The 25,673-nt window shown below is 47.1% G+C and overlaps 1 protein-coding gene across 7 annotated transcripts in view; it reads right to left on the bottom strand.

The window, feature by feature from the left end:
* KIAA1549L (KIAA1549 like) overlaps positions 1–25,673 on the bottom strand; it is a 263,343-nt gene that overhangs the window by 4,603 nt on the left and 233,067 nt on the right. For all 7 annotated transcript variants that reach the window (XM_072759088.1, XM_072759084.1, XM_072759085.1 and 4 more), the window contains 4 exons: positions 19,340–19,690; positions 8,260–8,357; positions 5,832–5,980; positions 4,548–4,699 (listed from right to left, as the gene is read on the bottom strand). In XM_072759088.1, coding sequence (XP_072615189.1) covers positions 4,548–4,699; positions 5,832–5,980; positions 8,260–8,357; positions 19,340–19,690 — 750 coding nt within the window. The remainder of the gene's footprint in view (positions 1–4,547; positions 4,700–5,831; positions 5,981–8,259; positions 8,358–19,339; positions 19,691–25,673) is intronic.

Raw genomic sequence — 25,673 nt, 5'->3', positions numbered from 1 at the left:
TCCCCCAGAAACAGTGCCACACGTGGGGCTGCTATTCCAGGGCAACCCACAAAAAGCCTTTATATCCTATAATATTGGCTGGAACCCTGTGCGACGAGTGCCTGTGGACAACGAGGGCCCATGGTGCTGTGGGGAAGAGACACATGTGGGGAGTCAGGTGGGAGAAGCAGCTCAGCTGAGTCTGGAACATGAACAGGCTGTTGCCAGGAGGACAAGGCTGGAGGCACCTTCCAGCAGAGGAAAAGCAAAGGCAAAGGCATGGGGGTGCATGGAGGATGGTGTACCCGGGAAACTTCGGAGGGTTCGGTCTGACCAGAGAGGATGTATGGGGTGTGGGAGAAGCCGAGGATCAGAAAGCCGTGCCAGGCTACGGAGTTCAGTTCTCTACGGCACACTTCTGGGAAGTACAACACGTTCCCGGTCTTTACAGAGAGACTGGTCTGGACCCTGGTGAGGACGGAGTAGGATGGGGTTGGGTGAGGAGTCAGAAATTCTGGACGGGAGAATGTAGAGCAGAAAAGCAGCCTCCCTCTACTCCTCGCCTGACATGCTCAGACAAGCCCTCCTGCGGAGGCAGAGGAGGGGCCTGTATTTTCAAAAGGACACTCTGGAGGTGGACTCACGGGAAGTCAAGAGAGTTCTGAGGCTACATCAATGGGCTAGGTGAGGGCCAGTGAGGACCTGAGTGAGAGACGAAGCAATAGGATGGATGTCCTAAAATCTGGGGCCTTAATTTCTCAAGACTTGGCAAAGAAAGACAAAGTGGCAAACAGGGGCTAATGGTGGGTCTTTCACCACAAGGGCTAGACATACTTCCCTTGTAGCTTAGAGGAAAACCAGAGTCGAACTGTCTGTGTCCTTGGGCCACAGGTGCTGGGAATGTACAAGTGACTGGGGGGGAGGTGGGAGAGAACAGAGCTAAGGCCAGGACAGGGCATTTGCCCACCAGGTCTCAGCTCAAATGTCGTTTCTTCCAGGACATCTTCCCAGCTCTACATTAGCCAAGGGTTCCCTGTAAGGTGCTTCCAGGCAGTTTCTCTAGAGTCAGTCATTGCTCATGATGTCATCACCCGTCTCAGGCTGTCAACTTTGTAAAGGTAGAACTGTGTCTTGCTTGCTCATCATAGGCACAAGTGCCCAGAATTATGCATGGTACAGCGGGGAGTCTCTCAGAACTTGGGGTTCCGAGGAACACAGTTTGAAAATCACCAAGGGATGAACAGATGGTGCCATATGTTTGTGAGGGAAGCTGTCATCTCCCCTTTCCCTGCATTTCAAGTTCAGCTGGAGCTGAGAGTCAATGTCTGACTTTGAGACCCCTTGGCTCTGTGGTGTCAAGTGTCTTGGCGCCAGTGGCCAGCACGGGCAGGGATACCTGACTCCACTGGAGTGGCCTTGGGGTAATATTCTGGAGCACAGAAGATGAGAGGATGAGAAACTCTTTTCTCCCTAATAGTAGATCCAGGCTGGAGCCTTCAGAGCTTGCTGGCCAAAATTCGGGGCTGGCAAAGGCCACTCTGTCCCTATGCCGCCTAAGGCGGGCATCACCTATTGATCACAGCACATCCCTCCCAATCCTTCATCCAGCACCAAGGATGAAACCTATCCGTCAAGCCCAGGTTGAGGTGATTTTATCTGGGCTAGCTCCTGATGTCTGGATACCTGGGATCAGGAAGGTCAGACACCCACATGACAGTGGGGGCTTTCTCCTTCTCCAATGGATGTGGAAATGGATGCCATCCCTGCCCCCACTTCCTCAAGCTGCCAACCGGTCCCTCTGAGCTTCCTGTACTTTCTTTTATGTGTGAGAAATCACCTGTGCTCCGGGCTGTGGTTCCTGGCTACTGTGCTCCATGCATGGACACGCTGCCCTGCTTAACTGTAGGTAATAACTGGGGCCCAGGAGAGGCCCATTTAGGCTGTGGTGTTCATATTCCTCTTAAAAACAACTAATAGAAAACTAACTCTCCCTCACACAGACAGGGATGGACCCAGAATGGTCAAATCATCCCGTCAGGAAGGTTGGGTTTTGATTTGCTGGGTTCCCGTTCCTTCATCTGGAAGGCAATATGAACCCACAAGCATCTGGAAGTGGCCATGAGCCCAGCTAAGCTATCATCTGTGTCTTGAGGGCAAGGGCCCAAGTTTTGGAAAATACTTCTGTTGACTCCTGCAGAGTACCCAGTGGAACTTTCCATGCAGAGGGTGAACCGACAAAACCATAGGTTTACTGCCTAATTGTCACAAGTTAAGTATCATCCATTTTCAGAAAAGCACACATTATGTTTAGGCTGTAAGTGGAATTATGGAGTCAAGTCAGCTCTGAACTGATCGACTCATACCCAGTGGTTTCAGCTGTTTAAAATAGCTGAGCACGACAAAGGAAGTAAAAAAAAAAAAAGGCCCACAAACAACCCAAACAGATGCCATAAAGTCTCACACTAAGATGTGTAGACTTAACAGTAGGGAATCCCTAAAGTTACTCTTAAAGCTTATATACTCCAACTTGACGATTCTAATGAGCTCAGACATGCCTCATTTGCAGATAATGGCCCATTAGGAAAAGCATATCCAAAGGGTGAGTGTACCTATGGAAGTGGTGACACTGACAGCAATAGAAGGTCCAGTTGGGAGCAGGGTCAAAACAAAACAAAAACAAAAACAAAAAAACAAAAGACAGAAAAACAAAACATATGGAGCCCTGTAACAACTCCAAAAATTACAGTAGTTGGGAGATGTTTGATGTAGGGGCAATAATCCTACCACCAGAGCCCATCTTACAAATGTCATTTTAGTATAGTAAGGCATGAAAATGATGGCGAATCATTTGTTCAAGACAAATTAAATTATATTCCTCTTTTTAAAGGTGGAGGGATGGATATAATTCATTCTGGAATTTTTTTTAATGCAAGATAGAATATATTTTACGTGCTTTGAAAATTAAAGGGATAAGCTTTGATCATCAGGAAAATTAACATATGTAGGATAGTTTTTTCCCAGGGGTGTTGTTAGGCTGTGGCATCACTACAATAAGGATAGACACCAACCCCAAAGCTGAGTTGAACCTGTAGAGGTGGAATGTATGGACACCAGGGGTTTGGACAGAGAGAAAAGATGGCCCAGGCCTTGCATATCATCAACATGTTTGCTAAATCTAGGATATATTTCAAATGTTGAGACCAAGCCCTAAAATGATGCACAGCACCAGGGGACCCTCAGCCTGCCTTTCTTATCCATGACGGATGATCTCACAGTGGGATGGGGGGGGAGGGGCAACTTGCAATAGAGGCCATCATTGTGCTATTTTTGTTTGCTAGATTTGTTTCACTTAGCAGCCCCTGACAGGTGACTCAGAGGCAGGTTTGGGTGTGACTATCCAGGTTCATCTGCTTGCTGCCTCTGATCTAGGCCAGGCCAGGTCCACTGTGCCATATATTCCTACTTATGATGGAGGATGGAACCAGGCATCGTGACAAGACAGTCCTTTGCTGGAAGTCAGGCAGGATGCCTTAGGATCAACGTGCAAAGTAATTCAATCTTGAGTTTCTAAAACTGTATTTTTTGTTGTTTCATCTAAAAATTTTACAGTTTTATTTTTATTTTTTATGTTATTATTTTTTAAAGATTTTATTTATTTATTCATGAGAGACACAGAGGGAGGCAGAGACACAGGCAGAGGGAGAAGCAGGCTCCCCGTGGGGAGCCTGATGTGGGACTTGATCCCAGGACCCTGGGATCATGCTCTGGCCACAGGCAGATGCTCAACCACTGAGCCAACCAGGGGACCCCAGTGAGCCATGCAGGTGCCCCAAATTTTTACAGAATGTTAAAACTAAAAGGAACATGGGATGCCTGAGTGGCTCAGTCAGTTAAGCATCTGCCTTCAGCTTGGGTCCTGGGATAGAGCCCTGTGTCAGGCTCCCTGCTCAGTGGGGAGTGTGCTTCTCCCTCTCCCTCTGCCCCTCCACCCACTCATGCTTTCTCTCTCCCTCTCAAATAAATAAAATCTTTAAAAAAAAATAAAAATAAAAGGAACAAAATTGAGAAAGTCTTTGGGGCCAGACTGAGGCAAGTTTGAATTTTAGCCACTACATATTAAAGCCACTATAGCTGTGTGGCTTTAAACAGTCAAGTCACCTGACTAGGCATCAGTTTCCACATCATGGGAATCATAATACCTACCATATAGGATTGTTGCAAAGATTAAATAAGATAATAGAAATAAAACATATAAACAGGGTGTCTGGCACACAGAAAATACTGAAAGAATGATAGTTATAATAGCCATTTATTTGTTTGTTTGTTTTTTAATAGCCATTTATTTGATGAAGGTCAAGGTGGAACCTGGACTGGAAGGCAGGTCTCATGTTCCTCGGTCAAAAGACATCCCACCTGACCACACCGTCTCCTCTAAAATGGCTCACGTTAGCCACCTGGTTGGTGGGAAGGGGGTTGAGATAACAAAACACCGTCTCAACCTCTCATCCATTTTCTCCCTCATGTGTGTCCAGCAGGTAACACTGTGAGGGAATCAGCAAGGGTCTCACCGAATCGGCCCACTGGCTCGGGAGCTCGTTCTCTCCTGCATAGGACATCCAGGCCTGGCTCCTGTAGGATGAGGGAGGCGTCGGGATGAAGTAGCCGGTAAATCCGGGTCTGTTGGCAGCTGGGATGGCGAACACTGCCGGCACTGTATTACCTGGCATGGAGGAGATGGATGGGGAAGATTAGACCAGTGGCCCACCCACGAGCTGGGGGAAGCTGGGAACAGAGGGGAACTCTGGCATGGTGGGGAGGGGGTCATGAGGTGCGGTGCAGACCTTCCCCTGCAGCCCTAGCCCTGCGCACCTGCACAGTCATCTGCTCTGACTTGGCCCTGGTGTTCTAGAGAAATGATGACCCAATTCCCTTCACTAAACCCTCACCAACTCCCCCATCCATCCCAACACCTCTGACCTACTGGCAAGAAGGGACACCTCAATGTCCAGATATTTTTCTCCCAGGGGGAATAGGTATTTTTAAAAAGAAAAGGAACCAAAAGGAAAGGACTCCACTGATGGAATTTCTGGACATAGTGAATATTTTAGGAGGTGTTGGCAACTGCTTGTTTACAGTTTTTTAGCCAAAATGGTACACTTTGAATAGACACAAAAACCAATTAGGGCACGGATAAACCTTGACGTTCATTTCAGCATCGTTCGTAATGGTGAGAAATTGGAAACAAGCTCATATGTCTCTCGTTAGGGGAAAAGATAAACCGTGGCATAGCATATCATCGAGTACCATATGGCAGTTTAAACAAACGACCTAGATCTACGTGTACGTACCCATCTTGAACACAAGGCTGAGTCAAGAAAACAAATGCAGAAGGACAGGCATAGTTTGGTATGACATCCGTGCGTGTAAAACACTGAGAGCCTTAATACACACTATTGCATATGCACTACTGCAAAAAAGTTAACACCCTCAATTTAAGGATTGGGATTACCTCCGGGAAGAAGGGGAATGAGACAGGGCTGGATAGTTCTATCTGGAATGCTTTAAAGGTACATAGAATTTAAGAAGAAACCCTTAAGTCCGGCAAATGGTAACATATACCCTGTTATCACATATCTTCCTATTTTTGTCATATTTCAGGTCTTTTAAAGAAATAGAGCAGCAGCTCTTCCAGCCAGGGCTGCCGCAGTCAGACATAACAGTGGCCTTGATTGCTGAGGGTGGCAGGTAGCAGGTGGCCTGTGCGGATCTGGGGGTGTAGGGGAGTGCAAGGAGCACCGGGGCAGGGCTGGGGTGCAGCGCGGGTTTTTTCCAGGGTTTCTCTGCTTGCCCACCTGAGTAATTTAAAGCCGACTGATCCAACTGCGCCACGGACACGGGGCCTCTGGACACCTGCGCGAAGGAGGCGCTGTCGTGCAGCTGGGCCGGCTCGGGGCCCGCGGACTCGGCCATCCTGGTCTTGCTGCCCACGTCCGAGGTGGACCTGGGGGCGCACAGGAGGGGCTGCATTAGCAGCTCCGCACGCCCCCCCACCCCATGCCCGTCACCTGGGGGGGTGCCTCCAGGCCCCATGAGGGCGGGGTCCCCAGGCCTGGATGTGCCCCCCAAATGACAAAGGAGGCCAAGGCGCCCAGACCCGGAGCAGCCCGAGCTGGAGTCACTTGCAGATATTCAAGGACACTGCTCCCCCGAGGGGGGCTGTCCTGTCCCTGGGGAGTAGCACACTTAATTTCCACATAAAGATAAGCCAAGCAATTAGCTCTGGGTATCAGCAGGGGCTGGTGGCCCGGGAGGGGATGACATCATCGGCAGCCAATGAGGAGGCTCGGTCTGGAAGCGGGGCCGCTCCCCCTCCAGGCACCGGGGCTGGTGACCCGTGGGTCGCAGGACGTCCCGCTGCTGCGCCAGCAGCAAGATGCCCAAGACTCCGGGAAGCTCAGGCTGCTCCGGGGAAGCCGGAGCCTAGCACTTTCTTAGGTTATGAAAGACAGAACTTTTTTTTTTTTTTGGTCCCACAGGCAAGCAGAGAATCCGGCCCATTAAACACATCAGATTTCCACTTAGTGCTCAGAAAGCCAGTACGTAGGGGGCTGCCAGCATCTCCCCCTCTAAAGGGTATATTAGCCAGTCTCTATCCTCCCCTTCACCCAGGGGCGTCAGGCTCTCCTACAATTAAAACGGGGGCAGCCAGGGCAGCCAGGGCAGGTGGCGGGTGGCCAGCCACACGGGCACCCTCTGAGCAGCGGAGTGCCCGGCGCTGCAGGTGCAGAACAGAGCCGCAGAGCAGTGGTCTGGGTTCTAGCTTCTTTCCCCCGGCTCAGCCTCAGTTTCTTCATCTGTGAAACAAAAGGGGTGGGTGACCCCCCGCGCCACGGCTCCTCCCAGCTCTGATCCTGAGTCTGTATGGAAAGCAGGCACCTGCTGATACCTGGCAGACGGTGTGGAAGGGCAGGGGAGGACACTGGTGGTTGAGAGAAGGAGTAAGAAATAGATACTGGCCTTCAGCAAATGACTGATGGGAAGCTCTTTGCATTCAGAATTCTCAGGGATAATTAAAGTAACCCTCCCACTAATGCCCGAGGAAGGTTAAACACAGGGACTGTGATGACTGGACTCTATATCAGGGTGGGTGCTGGAGGCTCGGTGAGTGTGGGGTCTCCCTTTCTCGATCCCTCCCCTCCTTTCTGCTGGTTGCTCTCTCCCACATCCCCGGCTTCCCACATACTATTCCAGGCATCTGCTATTCCTGGGTTGTGCACCATACACTCAGCTCCCCTGGAGGAATCCCAGAGTCGCTGCGATCAGTTAGGCCCTTGGCCTCACTTTACAGGGAAGGAAACAGGGGCCAGACAGTTGAGGCGACTTCCTAAGCTTACACAGCAGGTTAGGATGGAACCCTGGTCTGCTGCTTCCCACCCTGCCCTGAGCTCCACTGGAGCCAAGAGTGGTGTCTACGCACAGCTCGGCATTTTAAAATCGCTGGAAATGAGGGCAGGGTCATTTCTGAGGGAAACTCATTTTCTTCACCAGTTTTGCAAAGGTCAGAGCTGTGGTCCCCAAATAGGGTGTGGCTAGCATTTTGGTCAGGACAGTGGCCTAGCCCCATTCCAGGATACATCTGTATCTTTAACCCTGGATCTGATGCCTATTTCGGCATCTCCAGTGTTCGTAGAGTTTGTATTTCTTGCCTGTCTTTATTTAAAACATGTGCTTGTTCTATCATTACAGAACAAAGACAACATCTTTATTATATCTGAGTTATATCTTTATACCTCAGTTAATCTCTTAACACATATCTGAGTTCACATGCTCTCAGCCTCCTGTCTTGGAAGTCAAGAGTTAGGGTGGGTGCCCAGACACGCTACTCCTTAGCCTCTTGGACACCACCTCTAAGAAACAAAGAGACTTCTGGGTGCCAAGAGATGCCCAGACTGGAGGCAGCCACCATAGTGGCCTGAGCTAGAATAATTTTCAGGTGTTAAAAGTCAGGGAATGGGGCTTTCAGGGTATAGGTTGGTTGACCTTGGGCTTCTTCAATTGTGCATTCTACAGGAATTCTCATTTCAAATGATAAGAAAGTTGGTCAACCCTCTCTGTGCTCCCACTTCCCTCATGGTACTTGGGGTGCCCCAGGGACGCGGTTGTCTGTACAGGTGATGCACCCTGAATGGAGCAAGCACGAAGGGAATCTGTTGTGTCAGGGTACACAGGACCAAATCCTTTCCAGACATTCCAAACAAGGCAAAGAAAGGAATGTGTTACCGCCTGAGAGAAGCAACAGCCACAGGGCCAGTCCGGGGAGGTACAGGTGGAGGGGGAGAGCCCATGACCATTTCAGGAAGCTGGGAAAACCTGTATGCCTGTGAAAGAGACAAGCAATAGAGGAAGATCTATTAAAACACACTGTCAATCAATACATAGGTTCTAAAAACAACAACAACAACAACAAAACCCCAAAAACCACACAGGTTCTTTCCTTAAAAGGAAAGCAGACTTCCAGGTCAGATTTTCCTTTCTTCTTCCAACTCTTCCTTTCAATCTTCCTTATGTCCCCAGCCCCCGCTTCTATATCATCTTCAGGCATGCTCCTTCTTGCTTGGGCCATCGTAGTCATGGAGTCCTTCAGCTGATCTTACAATAAGCCAAGTTCTTTCCTGCCTCTGACTTTTGTACATGCTGCTTCTTCTTCCTGGGATGCTTTCTCCCAGTTCTGCCCATGGTTCATTCCTCCATCTCGTTCAGCCAGCCCCATGCTTCCCTAGAGCCCCATTTAATCTCTCTCCATATTCTGCTTTATTTTTTGTCATAGCAACTGTCACTCTCTAGTATTTTATCATTGCTTGATTATTTATTATCTGTCCCCAGCTAGAGTGTAACGAGGGCAGGGGCTTTATTGTCAGCTATATCCTCATGCCTGCAACGGTGCCCAGTATATTACACATGATCAATAAACAGATGAATGAATGAATGCATCACTGATTGTATTTTACTTTCTGGCTCATGGAAAGCAGGTTTAATGGGGGGAAAGCAACAGATTTAGAGTCAGGAAGTATGGGTGGAGGCCTAGTTTGCGGATAAATAGACTTTATGTCCCTAAGCAAGTTAGGTAACCTCTCTGGGCCTCGCTGTCCTCTTCTCAAATGGGGACAGGATGCCTAGCTCCAAGGGGCACTAGGAAGATCAGTTAAGTCAGTATACATCTTCCACAATCTATAAAGCACTATTCAAAGATAAAGGATTGGAACTGTCACAAGAGTGAAGACTTTAATCAACACGTGAGGGGATAAAAGGAAAACAGTAGGAGATCAGAGACGGGATCAGAGAGCCAGGCCACAGCTTCCCTTAGTGAGAGAAAAATCTAGAAATGCTCTCTGGGAAGACAAAGCTTAACTTGTGTTTCTCATTCATCTTTTTCTTTAGGTATCATGCCTGCTAGATCTCTTGAGGAGCAAGTCGACAAGACTTTAAGCCTGAAGGCATCAAGGACAAAAAAGCAGCAGCAGAGGGAATCCATAAATAGGGTTCTTTGAACTGAATGAGGTCTTCTCCCCCACAGCATAGTGGCAGTCTGCATACTCGTAAGGGCCGACCCATGAGCTAACAACTAGATCCTGGATGAAACATACCTCTTAATGCACTGTGGGTACTGCAAGATGTAAGGGAAGCCTCCAGGACACTACCCATGACCCACGCCCTCCCCGCTGCACACATCTCAGCAAACTAAAACAAAACCATGAGCTAAAACCAGAGATAGAAATAGCGATAAGCAAATATGAAAGGTGGGGTTGCCTGGAAGACAAGTGCCATGTTGGCAAATGATGAAGAGATCAAGCCTTGCGACAGGCAAGGGGATGGGGGTAGGTGGAACTGAAGCACTCACAGCCTACCTGGAAGGGGCTGTTACTGGTCCCTCCCAGGGAGGGAAGTTGGTAGTGCTTCCAGGCTCGGACAGGAGCATTTTTAAGTCCTCTTTGGAGGCAATCTCCCTAAACCAGGCTCTCAGGAATGGCACAGATGAAGATGAGCAGACAGGAGCTCATAATCACAGACCAGAAAACATAGGTGAAAAGTCAGGAGAAGAAAACCAAACAACAGATTAGATGTTTAAGGACTTAAGAGTTTAAAATTTCTGGATACAAAACAGAAAGCAGAAAGGTAAAAACATGTTTCTAAAAAGATAAATGACCAGATAGAGATATTATTAGGAATGATTGGGAAGATTTGAAAAAGAACAAATAGAATTTTTAAAGGTGAAATGTAATCACTAAAAGAAAACACAGGGGAATGAAGTAATTGTGCCATAGATGAAGAGAAAATTAATAAACTAGAAAATGGAATTGAAGAAATTACCAAGAATGAAGCACAAGGAGATAAGGAGATAGAAAATAGAAAAGAGCAGTAAAAAGTATGGAGGACAGAGTAAGAAGGTCTAACATGCAACTAATCAAAGTCCCAAAGTCCCAAAGACCCAGAGAGGAACGGGGAGATATTTAAAGAAGCAATGACTAAGAATTTTCCAGAATGGATAAAATCAATGATTTAATAAGTTCAGGAAGTACAATAAAACACACACACCTAGATTCATGGTGCTGAAATGGTAGAGAACCAAAGGCAAAGAGAACATCTTTGCATATCATACAAAGGGATGACCTTTAGACTGACATTGGACTTCACAACATCACCCAGAAGACCACGGAATGCAACGTGCTCAAAGAAAATAACTGTCAGCCTAGGATTGTATCAGCAGGGCTAACTTCCCAGAACAAGAATGAAAGAAAACATCCGCCCAGATCTAGAGGTACTGGCTGAATCAATATGGAAAGCTTCATTACCCTGCTGCATTTCCATTTTTTGAGCATCGATGAACTATGTATGCTAAGGTTGTATTCAGGGAACCAAAATCTGAAGCTCCACTAGATCCTAAGCTCCTTGGGTTTCAGCAACCATGGTACCCCCACCTTATGAAGCAAAATGCTTTGCATCTAATAGTGCTAAGTAAGTATTTGCTCAATCGATGTTGAGTGAACTGGAGTCAGGAGACCCAAATTCTCATCTCAATTCAGCCATTCACTGTCTGTAAACATGTCATTTGGTCTCTCTGCACCTCATTTTTTGTTTGTTTTTCATTCTCCCTGTGAAATAAGGCATTGGATGTAACTCAGGGGCCACCAAACACACTTTTCTATAGCCATGAAATCATTTTGACATAACCTGAATACAGATTAAAGCAGAGCTTCTCTGGTTGAAGCTGGTGATGGAGGGGGTGGAGTGTGTGCTCGTGAATTTGGCCCTTCACTTACCTGCATGATGACAACCTGGGACCTCCCTGAATGCTAAGGTTTTGCAGAGAGTTTGAAAATCATCATCTTGGATGGTGTACTTTCCAGCTTGTACTCCATTATTATCCACAAACCATCAAATAAGGACATGCCTTTCCCAAAATAGAGACAGGGGTTTATAGCCCCTCTTCTCTCTTCTGGCCAGTCGCAATACTCGGTAGAGGAGACAGACAACTTATTTTTATCGCTGATTCCCAGAAGGCTTATCCATTCTCAATACAGTTTTTCAGCCAAGAAAAAACCTTTCTGAGCCTGTGTCTGTCCTGTAGCACTTCACCAAAGAATGGATTAAAAATTCTGAAATTTCAATAAGTACCAAGGTGACTCCTTTCTTTGGAAGATTTTTCCAGATACAATCAAGACTGCACAGGAAATCACAGTCCCCTTTGGGCTGTACACTCAGGGCCCTGGAGTGGCCACAGGGGCCACATAAAAAGTAGAGCTTGTGCCCTGTGCTTGGGGGCTGCGAGGATGACCTCTCCTAGTGTCTTTCCCCCTCCCTCACTCCATGCTGGTTCCCCAGACTTCTAAGCCCCCACATTCTGGTTTCTCTTATTATGTACCTGAAGTCTTGGCTCTCTGCTGGCTGCTTTGTGACTGGGATTTCACTGGAAGCTATTGCTCAAAACTGTTGCCTGTTTCCAAGTTCCCAGTATCAGGACAGTAGCCATGAGGTACCTAGCCTGGCACCCAAGAGCACCATCTTTTGGGATCCCTGCCCTTTGGCTAGAAAGGAGATCAGAGACTCAGAACTGAAGGCTGTCCTTGTATCTAGGTCTGAGGTCTCTTAGGCGGAAGGAGACTGGGTGTGTCTAGAGTAGGCCACTCTTTGGGCTTGGAAGTTTGGTTTTAAGCATCGAAGGGGGAAAAGGTGACTACATAGTCTATTCAAAGTTTCAGTCATGATGTCCTTGGGAGGGGATGGGAGTGGTTCAAGGCCATCCTCTCTAGTAATCTTAGTCGAGAAGGAGCCCAGGTGAGGCCCACAGTGTGCTGATCCCTCCTTGTGCAGGTACATCCATCTAGAAGGAGGAATGTGGTCAAGATCAATCTCAAGGGTAGCACTACAGGGATGACAGGTCAAAGGGGGCAGCCTGTGGCTGGAGGGACCAAGTCAGGGGGTCCCAGGCTTTGTACTGGTGGGGGAGGAAGACTGGCAGGCCACATCAACCCACCCTCTTTGATGGCTTTTCTCCAGTATCAACAAGCCAGCCTCAGATCAGGGTGGATGCATCAATCTCTAGACACCTGCTAACAGTACTGGGCTGCACTGCAATGGTGCCCCTTCCATGGCATTGGAAGGGGCACCATTGCATGGCATTCCAGTGTTGTCCAGTGCTGACACGGACAACACTGCTCCAGGCAAAACAGGCATCTACATGTGGCTGTAAATAGCTTTACATCCTGGTGTAGGAAGTAAAATCTTCCAGAAGGATAGTTCTTATGTAGTGAAAAACAGAGGACTTGGTAATTGAAGACTAACCCCATGGTGAAAACCCAAGGCTTATCTTGATCTGTCAGTTCACCATGAGCTACTGATAGAGCCATAGCTAAGGTTTCCAAGGCTTCAGGAATCACAAAAGGTTCAAGCTGGAAAGAGAGCAGGAGACCTTGAGACCATATCCCTTACCTTAACCAAGGGGGATGCTAAAGCCAGAGGGGTAAACTGACTTGTCCAAAATCCCACAGCCAGTTAAGGACACCATCTTGCCATTCTGAGTTAAGGGTAGTGTGGTACAGATGGCATGGGTTTGAAATCAGACAAGATCTGGGTTGAGGGGCACCGGGGTGGCACAGTGTTTGAGCAACTGCCTTTGGTTCAGATTGTGATCCCGGGGGTCCTGGGATCGAGTCCCACATCAGGCTCCCTGTGAGGAGCCTGCTTCTCCCTCTGCCTGTGTCTCTGCCTCTTTCTCAGTGTCTCTCATGAATAAGTAAATAAAATATTATTTAAAAAAAAAACAAAAAAACAGGGTTGAAATCTGGCTTGATCTTTACCATCTGCTTGACCTTGAGCAATTTGCCTTGTCTGTGCCTACTTTCTCACTAGGTGATGGTGGTTGGTTAACAGTATTATACCCCCACACCTAAGACTGTTTGAAAGACTCATGTTATATATTAACATAATATCTGGCACACAGTGGGTCCTCCAGAAGTAATATTCACTTCCTTCTGAGACAGGGTCATCTTTTGATATAGTAATTGTAATAATTAAGACTTTTTTCTCCCCATAATTCCTGGAATCTAGGGTGCTTCCCCTACCCCAAGCAGCAAAGGGCATCCCACCTTCCTGCCTCAGGGAAGGAAGGCCACAGCCACAGCCACTGAAGATGGCCCAAGAGCTAGCACTCATTGGAGTTTTGATAGCCACAACTATTGAACTTAGGATTTTGAATATCAAAAATCCTAAAGCACTCAAGGTCAAAAGTTGATGCTGAAAGAAGAGACTTGTTAGAAGAGAGGTACATTTAGTCTACTTTGCCCCTAGATGAGGTAAACACCCTGGGGTTAGGAAGGAGAGGAGGATGGGAGGGAGGTCAGAGAGCTTAGATGCTGATGGGTCTGGAGAAGGGGCTCTATGTCTTGCTTCACCCTGGGTGGAGGCAGGGGAGAAGAGGCTAATATGAGGAAGATGCGAGAGGGGAAGAGTGTGGATAGAGTGTGTGTGTGTGTGTGTGTGTGTGTGTGTGTGTGTGTGTGTGTGTGACAGAGGGGGAAAGAGAGACAGAGTGGGGAATGAGTCTATTCAAGCATGGGAGGAGGGTGGAAGGGTCTGGACCTTTGCACACAGGAGACCCAGGATACATCTGTGCTCCCCTGGGCTGACACCTGGAGTCGAGGCAGAAGCCAGGACTTCTCAGGGATGCCAGCCAGAGTAGTTAGAGAAGGACAAACTGAAACCAGATTCTGATGCTATCTTCCCACCCCTTGCCCCTGCTGTGCACTGTGGCTGATCCCGCGATAGCTCAACCCAGGGGTAGGGAGGGAGACCCCAAAATGATGATGAGCTTTTGGTGCGTGGAGAAGAGAAAAATCAAGAAAAGTATATATGTCTTGCAACCCCCTGAGTTTTGTGTGCACTAAGTATTCTCCATCTGCTACCTTCTTTTCTTCTTTCCCACGCAGCCTTCCTGGATAAACTGGTTTTACTCACTTGAATGATTTTTCTAAGCTTCGAGGGCTATGCCTTTGCTGGATGTTGTACTCAGCTGGTTTCCAAGGAGGCTTCCTCAGGGCAGTCCAGAGGCAAATATCCCCACGCCAAGGCTGGCCTATGTAGGACAGTGTGACAGTGTGACCAGCCTTCAAGGACTCCCAGGAGTTGGGACAGTGCCCCATCCACAGTGCTGGGATAGACCCTCTCCTGGTGTCCCGACTGCCTCAACCACCAATCACTTTGGAGCAACCAGAGGTGGAGAGAGCTCAGTAAGAACTGACATTGGATTTCCCATCCACCTGACCAGATGGGAGCTCAGAACAGATTCAAATCAGATTCGGAGAAACGTAAGAAGCCTAATTATTTCTTGAACGTGAGTGTTGTGGTGGATGCAGACTCATACCTGACAGGTCTGCATATCTCATCAACAGGAGTTTGGTTTTGTTTTTGAGGGGAGAAGAGGGGGAAAAAAAGCTGTGAAATTCTTGATTTCATCCTGATCGAGATGTCTCCCTTACAAGCGGCAGTGGTAGGAATGGACAAAATCCTCTCAGGGTCAGCTTCCTTATGAGGAGATCACACTGCCGTTCTGGAGATCTGAGTCTCCTCAAAGTCCAAAGGACATCCTCAAGGCTCACTGGGCCAAAGGGTGCAAAGTGTGTGGGTTTGAAGTCAGACAGCTCTAGGTTCTAGCCCCGCATCAGCCCTGTGACCTTGGGCATGTTTCCTTAGTTCCTCTGAGTCTCAGTTTCCTGAGTACATGGGGATAATAACATTACCTTGTAGGATGCTTTGATTAGAAGAAATCACGTCTACACAGCACTTAGCTTCATGTCCGACACATAATGGGAGCTCGATATATGGCAGCCGCTGATTTAGTTATAATTATTACTGTGAGTTACCCCTGGAAAGCCTTTAGTGGGGAGGATGTTTTCACCCGACTGCCTTCCTCTGAATCCCCTACTCTGACACCAACAGGAAGGCCAAAGGATGTTTTCACTCCACTTGACACAGACCCATGCAGGCACAACTGGGTCGGTCATGAGGTGTCGAGTCCAATCTCTTCACAGATTCCAGGGGTCTCCCGAACTGCTGTGCAGAAGTCCCAGGCTGCCAGCAGTAACCTTTTGCATGATATAAATGCCACCAGCCTGGCCTAGCTCATTTAAAACCACCAGCTTCCAATTATCTTCCGGCAGGGCTCCAAGCGCTTCCTTTTGGGAAGCTGAAAAGTAATCATAGTTATCATTCTAAATTGGCACCTTTTCTATTGATTTCCACATTATCATAGCACAAGGGGGCTCAGCAAGAACGTGGGCTAAGAATCATTATTTCTATTGGGTATTGTTAGCTATTTTTTCCGTTCACAAAAATAGGGACCACATGTGTTGGCAAAAAAGGGGAAGCCCTTAATGACAAAGGAACCGCCTCTGGTATCGTTCTGGTTTGATGGCCAATCTCTCTACTGTGCTATTTTTCAGTTCTTTCCCCGTTTTTGGTGGCCTTATTTTTCAAGCATATAATACTGATGTTGTTGCCCTTCTTGGCACCACTGCCAACCCCAAATTATAACAAAAAGGATGATCTAAGTTTTCATATGTCCCACAATGAAATTTTTAGACGGTTTTGTTAAATTGAGGCACCTTGGATGTGGATTCCATTATCGGTTGGAAGACTCATCCTGGTTGTTTAAGATTTTCTGTCTGAAACCTGATCTCTTTCTGGATCCCCAGAGTCGGGCCTCCAGCCAGAGGGGTCCAGCTGTTCTTGAGAATCATCTTCCAACAGAAGTGAAGCTTCTCTGGGACCCTAGGCTGGGGCACCTGGGCATGTTCTTAGAGGAATTTAACAGAGCAGCAGGAGGAAAAGATGTAGCCTCAGAACTGTGCAGAGAAGGGATAAAACTAGTGGAATTCTGTGAATAGGACAGAATAGTTTTATAATGATGACTACCATTCATTGAGCAATTTGAGGTGCTGGGCACCATCTGAAGCCCTCTGATTAATATCAGCAAACAAGCAGTGGGTGCTCCACAGGTGCCAGACTGTGCTAAACATTTTACATGAATTACCACTTCATCCTCACTGAAGCCCTCTTCTCACTGCCATTTTATGGCGGAGGAATCCGAGACTCAGTGTTTCAGCCACTGGCTGTGCTCATTCAGCAGGTGTGTGCCATTTCATGCTGGGCTGAGGGTAAGTCCAGGGATGTGGTCATTGTATGGAGATCAAGAGGGATGAACCAATGAAACTGCCATTAGTGTGAATCAATACAGAACAGATACAGGTGACTCTTCCCAGGGTACAAATGCTTAAGAGCTGTGTGTAAATGTAGTTAAGATTCAGGTTTTTTATAAATCTCAGTGAGAAAAACCCCTTCTTCCCCCATAAGGGTGGGTGCCATGTAAGGAGGAATTAGGAAGCTCTAACTGTGCAAACTGTAACATGATGGCCAAAGGAAAATAGTTTAAAGGTGATGGATCTGTAAGGCTCAGTGAGACTTCTAATTTGTTCTGAAAAAAGGAGGTTTGGTCTCCAGGTGATGGGGGAGCATGGCCAGTGGTGGTGCCACAGTTGCTGATGCTCTTCTGGAAGGCGGTGCTTCTTCAACATATGTAGCAAGCTTCCCTGATGGTGGAGGCACACTCATACTCCCGAGATCTGGGCATTGTCCCAAACTCTTCTATTTTGGGTTAAAGATTATTTTAAGAATTTTGCACAGCACTCTACCCATATCTCAGAAAATGGGATGTAAAGAAGATGATCGGTGTTTGCCCTCTGTCCTTCGCTGCCTGCACTCTCCCTGTTTGCATTTCACAGACTCAGAAGATAGTTCCAATTGCCACCAGCTCTCCTTCTGACAGTGTCTTACCTCCCACAGATTGGCTTTTACGTAATGAAAGACCACACTGGCCAGAAAACCTGAGTTTTCTGGCCCACGTGGTCAGCCAGCTTCTCATTGCAGGTTTGTAAAGCTCGAATCCTTGATAAAGCAGTTGTTGTGAGCCTAATCAGCACGAGTCAAGTTCCCAGAAGCTGATCACCGTGGAGTGAATAGACGAGACAGAAATTCTGCACCTGCCAACCTAAGGACATGCCCTTCCAGTGATAACAGCCCCACGCAAACACAGCCCCCCCACCCCAGAGGTTTGGTTCAAAATGAAGCTCAGTCTCGCCTGCTAAAGCTTAGCCAACAGGAAAGGTAAGGCTAGACACTGACAGTCAGAGGGAGGGAACTGACAGGAGCAGGGTCAAGGGGCACAAGTGCTCAGTGACTTGGAGGAGAGGAGGAATCTGGAGCAGAGGAGACCAAGAGGAAACTCAAAATAGTGTGCAGGCTACAGAGTCACACAGCATAGCAGCAATTTATCAAGTGTCTGTGTGGTGTGGATCGTGGAGGGTCGGGCTCAAAATTATCATGAGGGTCTACAAGCCCAAAGGTCCCAAAATCGTCTACTGCAGATGAAAGAAATAATATGGACGAGGAGGCAATGTAACAGCACAAGGGAGGACAGCATGCTGGTTAAGAACATGGGCCCTGGTGCCCACTGCCCGGCTCTGGGTCCCAGCTGTGCCCCTTTCTGGCTTGTGTGACTTGAACAAGTGTGTAACCTCAGTCCCCTCAGCTGTAAAATAGGGATAAAACTAGCACCTGCCTCAGTGGCTTGCAGTCAGGACTAAACAAACGAGCTAGCACAGTTAGCATATGCATACACAGGATCAATACCGAAGAACAGTAAAACAATAAATGTCGGCTATTGCTTATGTGATTACACATCACAAGGACAATTTATGAAGCTCTGCTAATGAGTAACCCTTGGGGCTAGGCCATGGACTATGACAAGGGTGGAATCTATACACGCACAATGCATTGCTTATTATGGTCCATGGTTTATCCAACGTTTTATTTGTATTTTACTTTATCCTTTTTTAAAGATTTTATTTATTTGTTTGACAGGGAGAGCCAGAGAGCACAAGTGGGGAGAACAGCAGAGGGAGAGGGAGAAGCAGGCTCCCCACCGAGCAGGGAGCCTAACTCAGGGCTTCATCCCAGGACCCTGGGACCATGACCCAAGCCAAAGGCAGATGCTTAACTGACTGAGCCACCCAGGTGCCCCATCCATCTTTTAAAAAAGATATCTCTAGAAGCTCCAAAATGAGTGAAATGCACACTAATTAAAATTCTTATTTAAATCATGGTATCTTTTAGTCACTGGGTGCTTTCTTAGATGCTGAAGTGCACTTACCAGCAAATGAAAAGGGCATGGCTGACATTGCTGCAGCATTTACTGTGTGTCTGGCATTCTTCTAAGGGCCTCAGATGTATCAACTCGTTTAATCTTTACAACAACCCTAGCAAGTAGGTTATTTTTTTTGTTTATGTCACCTGTAGAGAACTTAAGTGACATCTCCAAGGCTAGTGAATAGTGGAGCAGGGACTCAACATCAAACCACCCACCTCCTAAGCCTCTGCTCTGAGCCACCAGGCACATGGCTCCGTCACATGCAGCTCTGCAAGGTGTTCTGACATTTAAAATGGGTCCTCACACTTGGAAATGCAGGAAACCACCAGTGCATGAAGAATATGGTCAACCCTTTACAGGAGGGACAGTCGAGAAGGAAATTCATTCTAAAATGTATTACGGTTTGATGTAAGGGCTTCCCATGTGCTTGTGCCCACAAGCTCAGGCTTGGATCATGGGTAGAGGATGGGATGAGAGCCCAGAAGAGTTTGTCTCCAAATCCCAAGGTGGTTTGTCCTGGGAAGTCCCCGCTCTGAGACCCTTGTGGGAACACGCTGGGAGAACTAACCTGCTGGTGGCAGGTGGGTGGGACATTGGACTTACCGGCCGCGGCAGACTGTACTGGTACATTTCTGGGCGATAGGTGGGCACCCACTGCACCCCTGCCCTGGGCCGCGTCATGGTCCCCGGAGCGCTGGTCACCACCTCCGAGTAGGGCAGGTGCTGTGCTGAGCCGTAGGCTTCCTGGTGCCGGCTCTGGCCTGCGTGGCCTGCGGACGCCAGGCTGAAGGCCTCCTCCAGCAGCATGTGCATCTGCTGCCTGACCTCATCGATGGAGGGCTGGGAGCTCAGCGTGGAGGTCTCTGAGTGGCCTTTCACCTGCCTCGACCTGGCGTAGCCCCGGGGCTCGTTAACTCTGTCAATGTTGGTTTCCTCTATGATCTCAGGCTCCGTCTGTGGGATCGAACACATGCCCATTGATTTGTTAGTGAACTTTTCCTTCCCATCAATGTTGTCTGCACTTTACCCTAAAATATTCAGCTTGAACACATGCTATTAGGTATAGTGTTCATTTATGTTATCACCCAGGGACTCCATCCAGAAATTCACCCCACAGGGGTGGTCAGCTAGCATTGTGTTCCTAAGGCCACATGCCAGCTCTCCAGGTGTGCTCCACTGGAGCTCGAGGGATGCAGCAGGCTTTGCTAACTGGCCTAAGGATGATGAGAAATGGCTTTTCATTGACATTAGTGGTATGGACCCTCATGCCTTTCAGGTAAAAAAATCAAGAGCCTAAAAAAAAAAAAAAGAAGAGCATCTGGTAATCTATACCTCAATGGTTGATGCTCTAGACTCTGGACTAACTCTCTAAACGGTCCTGTGTTGAGCCATTTAGGGACCTGCTGGCTGCCCGATGCCAGTTTTATCAGAGAGCAACAGAATCCTGCTTCTAGAAGACTGATCTCAAAGTGTGGTACACTGAATCAGAAGCTCTGGAGCAGAGCCCAGCACCTTGCGCTTTAGCCAGCCCTTCAGGAGACTCTCGTGCCTGCTCAAGTTTGAGACCAACTGATCTAGAATGTTCTCTTGTTTTCCTCCAGTGAACTTTTCACTTAGGAAGCAGCAGCACAACCTAAGTGGGCAGAGGCTGGGGTGTCATCAGCTTTCAGAGCAGGCTGCGCAGACTATCTTAGGCTCGCCTGCTGATGAATGCTTATTGAGTAAGTCTGCCTGCATCTTGGTCTCTTGATCTGAGACTTGCTTTTGTGGTACCCTGAGAGTGAGGTTGTGGGAGAGTCCTAGGTCCACATCCACTCAAGCATGTTCCATGGCTGCTATTGTCTGCTAAAATAACTTGAGGGTTCCGTGAGAATAAATCAGCATAGATCAGTTTGCCATCCTGCTCTCCATCCATGACATAAGTGACACGCTGCCACTTTAGCAAAATGAAACAATACAGATAAGTAAGAGGGGAAAAAACCCCTAAAAATCCATTAACCTTTGGTATAACTTATTCCACTCCCAAGCCTATCTAGGTGTGCCTGTAAACTCCTCCTCTGTACACACATATCCATTTAAAAAGATTTATGTATTTATATCCTGGTGCTGGGTGATTATTATTATTTTACATAAAATGAATCTGCTCCTACCTGGGTGCCACAATTTAACAGCTGGGTGATCTTGGGCAATGTCTTAGCTTACGTTCTCCCATAAAGCAGGACCTGAGACATCCTTTATGTACAGATCATTGATTTTGGAAAACAATTCTAGGGAATAGGAGTCAGGGCCTAGAATGAATAAACTGGGGGAAGGGAAAAAAGCCAACCAAAGGCAAGTACTAAATCAGTGATTGCTGTGGGCAACTGAGGCTTAATCCCCCTGGGGACCCACCAAGGAACCATGCAGAACATGGTTTAGGACTGTATAGCAAGATTTTGTCCACCAGCTCTCATCCCCCATCTGTCAAGAATTGCTCCAGAAAGTGTCCTTGCACTCTGAGATCTGTGCAGGTGCCAGGTGGGTGCGACAGGCTCCCATGGATATCCCTCACAACAGAGACAGAGAAGCCTCAGTGCAGAAGCAAAAGCTAAGTGACTGCTAAGGTGACATGGTCAAGTTGCTGCTGCGGCGAGCAGATGCTATAGCAAAGCCAGACCTAAAAGGTGTGTTGAGAAGATAGAAGCCAGGGCATAAAAGATGTTCCAACCAGGAAACTGACTTCACTTTCTCTTGTGTCAGTTCCTCATCTGGAAAGTGAAGAAACTAGCATGTGCCTCCAGGGGTCTTCCAAGCATTAAGTCCAATGATACGTACAAAGGGTTTAGAACAGCAGCGTACGGCAAAACACGGTAGTCACCGTTGTCACCCTGTCGTTATTACCTTTATACATTCAACTGCACCCGTTTCTCACCTAATTGCTGTGCACCACTCTCTTGGATCTATGAGATAGAGCACACCATGAAAATGTCGCCAGAGAACTCATTCATAAAGGGGTCTTTCTCTTCTTAAAATCTATATGTGGAAGGTCAGAAATTTGTTATCTTTCCTATTTTGAAAACTTATTCACTTTCCTTTAGTATTAAATGAATATAAGTGGATTAGAGAAGAAATAGAAAAGACATAAAACACTGAGAAGTGAGACATTTTCTGTAATCCTATCACCCAGAGTCAAGGTGTGGCCATGGTTCAAGATCAAAAGATGAGGTTCTCTGCCAACTCTTCAGGTCTAGATTTGTCAACAAACATCTCCAAGTAAGAATTGAGAATATGGTTTTTATAGGAACACAAGCAAAAATAGCTTATGGAGTAGAATGCAAAGTTACTTTTGCCACGATAAACACACTCAAAGGCATTTCATACCTGGGTGCCTGCCCCCATGGGGCCCTTACAAATTGGGGATCTTTAGGGAAAGGCTGGAGATGGCTCTCCTGGAAACGTGCTCCTTGATGGCGTGGTGACACCTTCTAGGGTAGTGAATGCAACTTCTGAAAACAATTTTCCCTTCACAATGCAGAGGACATTTTGGACAACATTTCAGACCCCGGAAGGATTTTAGGAGACCATGGAATCCAAGCCCCATTTTATAGATGAAGCAGTCAAGGCCAGGGTGGTTTAAGGGACTTATCCAAAGTCCTCCATGGGTGGCGGTGCAGAGCCTTGCTCTCCCAGCTCCCGTCCCTTGACATCTGGCTGCACCACGTTGCCTCTTACATTTCCCCATCAATGCTGGTTGCTACCCACATGCTGCCTTTCCTCTCTACATCCCTGTCTCCCTAATAAATAATGGATGCTTAATGCTAAACTACTCCCAGGTGGAGGATTAATGGCACTGGGGGGAGCTACAATTTTTCCCACCCCTGAGCTGTGCTATGCATTTCCAGTCATATTGGTGGATCTGTTATGTGAATTTATAGTTGTGCCTTAAGCAGGGCAAAAATATACTTCTTAGCAACAACTCCCTGTTCTGCCAATCTCCCAGGAGCTCTGGGGTAGGGCCGTGCCAGCTTGGGGGGTTCTTCGAGTAAGGTTGGTGGGGAGATATGACCTTCGCTGAGAAGGTAGAGACACTTTCTCCAGGCTCCCACTGCATCCACCCCATAACTTCCCCAGCAGAAGTCAACCTCTGCTTCCCACCCCAGAGTTTCCATTTTGTATGGGAGGAAGCTTCCTTTTTGCTGGAGGGCCCAATATTCAATACCCCAAGTGACCTCAGTAGGTTTGCTCCAGCCTCTTCCTGTCTTCCCACTGTTCTCACATGGTTTTTCAGTCTCTAGACATCTACCGATAGAAACAAGACAAACTGTCATTATACCCTGGGCTCCCCCGTCATCACACTTGTATTTGCTTATTTAATATCCATCTTGCCCAAATCTGGAGGCTCCCTGAGCCCATCTCACCTATCTCTTAGGAGCTTAGCATAAGGCACATGGCATACTCAAAAAAAACTTTGGGAAATTAAACCAATAAGAAATTCTGTCCAACTGCCCATGGGGTAGACCATGAGGTTAGGATAAAGGGCCCACACTCCCTGACACATTCACTCCAATGCTGATGAGCTGTATAGACAACGGGCAAGTCACATGAACTCCCCAAGCCTCAGTCTCCTCATCTGTCAAATGGAGGTGCTAAACTTTGATCTGGGAAGGACCTTCTGATTTTCACATTTACTGTTTCTTGGACTCTATGTGCTCCAGGAGGCCCGGGTTCCTCTTTCTATATTCATTCTTGGGGGAATCTCATGTATATTCATGTCTATTCATGAAGGAAATAGCCCTGCCCAACTTCCTTCCTCACCTTGAAAGATGTGAACAGTGATAAATTTGCTCTCTTATTTAATAGACAAATATTATTTCAATGAGGCCCTGTATTGGGAGTTGTGGATACAGCCAATGAATAAGATGGTGACCCACCCCTCAAGAAGCTCCTAGTCTATAGGAGAAGACAAACAGCAAAGACAACAGCAATAATCATACCAGCTAACATTTATTTACAGCTTATGTGCCAGGCACTGTTTTAAGTGCTTTATATATAGTCACTCTTTTTCTTTTTTTTTTAAGTTTATTTATTTATAATATCTATACCCAATGTAGACATTGGAGACTTTGAGATCAAGATCGCAACCTTGAGATCAAGAGTTGCATGCTCTACCGAGTGAGCCAGCCAGGCACCCCTCATTCTTTTTCTCTCAATAACCTATGAGATAGCAACTATTGTCCTTATGTTGTTATAGATGAAGAAATTGGAGCATTGAATATGTTGCCTATAATTGGCAGAGCTGGAATCTGAACCCAGAGAGTCTGATTCCAGCCCCCAAGCTGTTACCTATTGTACATACCTAAACAGATTGATTGCCATACCACCGATATGGGCTGTGACAGATGGGACAAACAGACTTCTGTGACCAGGAGGACAGACCATAAGATAATTACTAACAGATTCCTTGAAAAATGGAAAACACCCATATATACACAGAAAGCTCTTCTAAGAGTGAGCATTTAATAATTATTAGCTGCTCTTATTGTTGTTATGTGCCTCATCGCATAGATGGGGATGAGCTCCTACAGTGCTGAGCCTACGTCTCAGGCCTCTATCTCCACTCTCAAATCTAAGCCCAAGCCCAAAGCTGGAAGCAAGAATCATCTGATGATCTGAGAGATTGTCAGATGTCCCGGATGAGTGACAGAACTTCACATAGCAGGTGCTCAAATCTACTGGAAGACCTGTCATGGGCAAGCCTTGACCTGGGTTTTCCTCACCCATCCCCGAGGACCAGATGGTTGTAGCCATTTTCCAGATAAGGCATATCATGTCTATACTCGCTCAACTTGCTTACCTTGCCCCAAGCCCTTCTCTCTAACTTGCACATCTCTGAAAATACCTTTTGCTTTTATTTGTCAAAAAGGGGGAGACAGGAGCAAAGACAAACTTCCTGGTGTCGGCTGCTGGTTGGCTTGGCTACAAGGTTGAGGGCTGAATCTGAGACACAGAATGTATTTTGAAACCTCTTTAACTTGAAGTTTACCATTCTTGTTTCTCCAACCTCTCGAAGCCCTGGGGAACTATTTTTTTTATTATTATTTTTATAAGTTCATCAAGATGGACTTCAATAAAAATTTTTAAAAATTAATCAGGGAATGTCTGTTCATGGCAGTAAATTAGAAAACAGAGAAGCAAGAAGAAGACAATTAAAATCCACTCTAATCCTACCGCCAGAAATAACTACTGTTAATGTTTTGGCCTTTGTACACATCCTTCCAGATGTTTCCCACACATATGAAATAGGAGGAAGATTATCAATGCTGGAGCATTGCCAACACTCCCCCACTCCCATTAATCCCCATTCCCACTACCCCATCCTGGGCCAATACAAAGAGTGCAGGCTTGGCCCTACTGCTTCTCCCCTCCCCTCTTCCCAGGAGGGCCTAGCATTGGCCACACAGAATCTCTGGCTTTTGTGATGGAGAATAGGAAATGGGGTGGACCCTACAGGCAGAAGGGGGTGGGCTGAAGGATTTTTAAGTGGGATTTTGGAGAGAGGTGGAGAAGCAGCTCTGATACAAACGGGAGAGAAATTCAGGGAATTTTAGAAGTATTACTGGGCATGATACAATAGCCTTCATGTACATGAAAAATATGAGGAAAGGAATAGATGTATTTAAAAATTACTTTTGTTGACATAGACACACAGCCTGAGCCATCTGGGTCACGCTTTTATAAACAGAATATACAAATATATGTATGCACATATATACATATATAAGGTTTTTTTATAAAATGGGATTATACATAAGATTTTGAGACCCTGGGATCCCTGGGTGGCGCAGTGGCTTAGCGCCTGCCTTTGGCCCAGGGCGCGATCCTGGAGACCCGGGATCGAATCCCACGTCGGGCTCCCGGTGCATGGAGCCTGCTTCTCCCTCTGCCTATGTCTTTGCCT

Source organism: Vulpes vulpes, chromosome 5 (genome assembly GCF_048418805.1).
Source record: "Vulpes vulpes isolate BD-2025 chromosome 5, VulVul3, whole genome shotgun sequence".
NCBI lineage: Eukaryota > Metazoa > Chordata > Mammalia > Carnivora > Canidae > Vulpes > Vulpes vulpes.
This window is presented reverse-complemented; position numbering and strand designations above follow the sequence as displayed.